A 4658-nucleotide genomic window follows, 5' to 3' on the forward strand; every position below is an offset into this window, starting at 1 on the left:
TTCACCATCAGGAAATGCTGTAGAATGGTTGTGGCAAGTGACTTCTACTGAAATAAAGACTTCTATAACCAGAACATCCTTTTCATGGAAAGGCATGTGGTGGATTTCTCCACTTCACATGGCAATTTTATTGTCTGCAGAAGGTCCTCTTATGCATAGCATTTATGACAGCCCCTTCCTTTAAGGCTGAAGTGGTTATACCAAATTTTGCAGCACTTTTTTTTAGAGTGGGGTTGTAAGACCACTGATTGCAGAAAACACCCAGAAAGAATGTATGTCCTTCCATCATCTGTCATGGCTGTCTTATCGGTCAGTCCACTTGCAAATCTCACTTTTCATAGTTCAGTCCACCAGCCCTTTATACAGTTAAGTCAGCTTTGATCAGTCTAGATGACTTGCTACTGATAGCTGAGCTAGGGGCTACCTTTAGTTTATAGGCCGTGCCAGGAGGATATGCAATAGAAAGTCGATGACCACCAGCCCCGCTAGCTCTCCGATCATCAGGACTTTGTCTTTTAAGAAGAAAGTTATTGGTCCTTTCATGTTCTCTGTTGGACCAATTATCCCTCTCGTAGGCTGGAGGTGGACTTGATCCCAGTCCTTCCCTAGACCGGCACTTTCCCTTCACCAGAATGTGTAGCAGTTCAGACAGGCTGAGAATCGCAGAGATGATCCCAACCACAAAGTAAAACTGCAGGAAAATGGTCTTTTCTGTTGGCCTGGACACAAAGCAGTCCACTTTATGTGGGCAGGGTTCACGTACACAGAGGTAGTCTGGAGCTACTTTGAACCCATAGAGGAGCCACTGACCCACTAAAAAACCCACCTCCGCCATTATCCTCATCACCACATTGACGATGTAGAAGGTGCGTATGTGACGTCCACGCTGCTCAGCCCTTAACTTGGACCTGGTCCTGCCCGGCTGCCCATGTTGTGCTGCCTCCTCTTCATCTGCATCTCTTCCCATCTTGGCATTCTGGTGCATGGAATAAATGACAAACAATACTGCTGGGGCAGAGAGCAGCACAATATGAAAGACCCAGAAGCGGTAGTGGGATATTGGGAAGGCCTGGTCATAGCAAACCTGACGGCAGCCTGGTTGCATAGTGTTACATACAAATTCCTCCTGTTCATCTTCAAACATGTCACTGCCCACGGTGGCCAGAATGAGTATGCGAAAGATCAGCATCACCACCAGCCAGAACCTTCCCACCATGGGAGAGTGCTCCTGGACCGCATCTAACAACGAGCTCAGAAAGCCCCATTCCCCCATGTCTCCTCTCGTCCAGGACTCTTGCTCTGCATGAGAAACAATTATAGCAGTATGAGAACATGTACCATAAACTATTTTTATGATTTATTATACAGTTATGGGATCTGTCATCCCAGTCCACATTCAGGAAGTCTTAAGAACCAGATAGCCAAAAAATAAATAACTGCTGTTTTTTTTTTTTTTTAAATCAGTAACTGACTGGAGGGAAGCTTGATAATTTAATAATGCTAGGGGTCTTAAAAGCCAAGTAGGGAGATAGGAGACAGTTTTCAAAGTGCTTTTCCTGTTCACAAATATAGTAAAGACATACTCTATAAATCCACAGACCAATGCAATATAGAAAAAAAACAGTAGTAGTAATATACTACTAACGTAAAACTGGAAATATAAAAATATAGCGCTGTGCTTTACATTAAAAACGACATATCCTAGACACTGTAAACAATCATCCCCATACTTATATTCTTTCTATATAAACAGTGCTTCCAGCCTTATATATTTGAAAGTTGAATAATCATACACACCTTTCCCTTCATTAACAATGTCAAACAATAGATTTTAGTATTATTTTACTGTACAGGATTTCAAAAGCACAAACATTATATAGCGGTGAACACTTAAATAAAAGACTTTACAGTCTAGAATAAATAGTTTATATAACGATAATGATAGATGAAAGAAAGCTTACTTTGAATATCCAAATGTTGAACTTTATAATGATTAATTGAGCTATTTTAGTGTTATCTTTCACGTGGATTTTTCAGCGTGTTGATTAAAAATGTAACTCTTCTATCTGAAAATATTTTAGATATGATTTTGTTTTGGCAGCTTGTATATGAAAAGACGTGGATTTGTATAGGTGAAATCATTTTTTTTATGCCGTACATATTATAGAGTGAGGCATATCATTTATATTTGAGGCAAATTATTTGACAGCTTTGAATTTCAGTTTTATAGTATAATTAATCTTGTGCTTCTTTTTATTTCTCTTTATTTTTTGTTTTTATTTTACAGTCATACATTCTGGTTAAAGAAATGCTATGCTAGTCATTGTTTACTAGTGTTACCCTTTTGAAAGTGTATATTAGTATTGTGCAATAAAGCTCATAATATTATAGAATCCATCCTTATGGATGTTTTCAAAATTATTTTAAAATTACAAATTTAAAATTGCTACACGCTTTTCAATACACCTTCAGGAATAAAATTACTATATCCATTAAGCACAAATAAATATAAAAACTAAGCTAAATATAAACATAAAACTATAAAAACGAAATAATGATTTCTGCAAACATTATACTTATTAACTTAATTATATAATAATTTAATTAATATAACGTAATTATTCTTAATTTTTATGTCTAGTTAACATTTAATTAACATAGATTAATTGCAATATTTAGGAATATTTTATCTTATACCTATTAATATAATGATATAATAATGTAATTCACATAATGTAATTATTCTTATTTTTTATGTCTACTTAACATTTAATTAACATAGATTAATTGCTATATTTGGTGATATTTTATCTTGTAACGTTGGAAACTATAGGTATAGATCAGTGACAGTCTTGGTCAATTCTGGTCAATAAACACTCTTATTGACTGATCAATATTCAGGTCAGTCTCACTGGCCAATAGGAATCTAGATAAGGCAAATAAGGGTGAGCAAGCTCTGACACTACCAGGAACCGATGAAACTGCCAAAATTAATACTGTCAGTAATTCAGTCGTAGTGATGCACTAATGGCTGCTGCAGATATGTGCAGGTACTTCTAGGTTACTGCTCGTTATACTGGTTAGCAACGTTTTTTAGGGGGAAGATTCACCGTACAATTCAGTCAGAACAGATCGAATATGTGTACTCAGTGCTTTGTATAAAACCTGCCAGATAGTTACTAAACTGGACTATTATTCCAACTTTTATCAAGTATAGCACTAAACGTGATGAAGATCTTTAGTAATGAGGTTTCCATTGGCTTTGGCTGTGCTAGGCATAAAATATACATATATATATATAATGTTGTACAATGCAGACTACAATTATGTTCATGCAAAATTGCTGCCGTTTATTTAGCTGTACTAGTCTCAGCTGCAGTAGCCTGAGAATATAATTTTTTTTAATTCAACCCCATATAATAAACATTGCATTAACCCTATAAGTTATACTCACTAGACCATCCAAGGTGGCTTCTTCTCTAGAACGTCTCTCCCCCTCTGCTGCAGAGGTCTAAGGATCCTGGAGTCATCACGCTCTATGCATTATGTAGAGACGTGCAGTGTAGGAGGAGAAACGTTATAGTGATCACAGAAGCAGGGAGCTGGCTCAGATGGTCTGTTGAGTATAACTTTTTTTTTTTTTAGCACCTAGACAAAAATGAGCACTTAACCCTTGCAGTTCTTCTTTAAAGTGTATCTAAAGTACAGTTGCCACCTTTTCTTCAAGCACAACCTGAACACTCTAACGACATTTTTTTGGGAGAATGAGTCGTAAATATCACCTTTGAGACTATTTTCAGTGGGGGGCCAGTAGCCCCTATCTTAATTTTGGTTGCCCCTGTCTCCCTGACATCATGTGTCCGGGTTTCGGCTGCCATGAAACCCGGACACAGCATTGAAAACCCGGGCTGGCCGGGTGAATCCTTGACAGGTGGCAACCCTAATCTATAGCCAAACCTTTTATGATGTAGTTACAATAGAGAACCACTGTCAGATATAAAACATCAGGTATAAGACTGAAGCCCCACAATACTGATTAATAGTCCAGATACATCTTTATTCCAGTATAGGGTCAGAGAGGAAATCAAAAAGAGGAAGCTAGTGCATTCCTAGGGTCCAAAGACATCCCGCTCATCAGACCTTGCAAGAGGAAACAATGGGGGGAATGTATCACAACTGGAGCAGACAAAATCTGGAGCAGCTGTGCATGGCAACCAATCAGCTTCTCTCTTTCATTTTCAAAGTTAAATTGAACAAACTGAAGAGAGAAGCTGATTGGTTACTATTGGCAACTGCTCCAGATTCTGCTTGCTTCAGTTTTGATAAACTCCCCCCAGTGTATATGGATTGAGTTTAGGTTGAAACGTAAATAGCATCTTAAGATCTAATAAGAACTTAAGCTAGGCCCAGAAAGGCACTTTGGTAGGTTAACCTGTATAGGTGAAATCTCTACCAATTGTGCCTATGTTATTGGCTGTGACAGCAGTAACCAGTCATTACTGTAGTGGTGCCAGCGATCCTGGCATTGCTATTGCAAGCTGAAGTTCTTATTAGAATTATTTACGCTTTAACCTAAACTGTACAAAAGCATTTGGAAAGTTTTCAAGCAACCTTTAGCTCCAATTTAGAGATGTTAAAGACTGATCATAATAGAGGGG

At 37.7% G+C, this 4658-nt stretch overlaps 1 protein-coding gene across 1 annotated transcript; it reads right to left on the reverse strand.

Moving 5' to 3' along the window:
• Positions 1-358: 358 nt before the first annotated feature.
• On the reverse strand, positions 359-1273 carry GJD3 (gap junction protein delta 3). Its single transcript, XM_018566425.1, has one exon. The coding sequence runs from the start codon at positions 1271-1273 to the stop codon at positions 359-361; it is 915 nt and encodes a 304-aa protein (XP_018421927.1).
• Between the last annotated feature and the right edge of the window lie 3385 nt (positions 1274-4658).

The sequence above is a fragment of the Nanorana parkeri genome, unplaced genomic scaffold, assembly GCF_000935625.1.
Source record: "Nanorana parkeri isolate BGI_ZX_2015 unplaced genomic scaffold, ASM93562v1 scaffold948, whole genome shotgun sequence".
NCBI classification, from domain to species: Eukaryota; Metazoa; Chordata; class Amphibia; order Anura; family Dicroglossidae; genus Nanorana; species Nanorana parkeri.

What these genes read in the sequence shown, in the direction of transcription:
- GJD3 (XM_018566425.1), bottom strand. Translation starts at nt 1,273, where the DNA reads ATGGGGGAATGGGGCTTTCTGAGCTCGTTGTTAGATGCGGTCCAGGAG.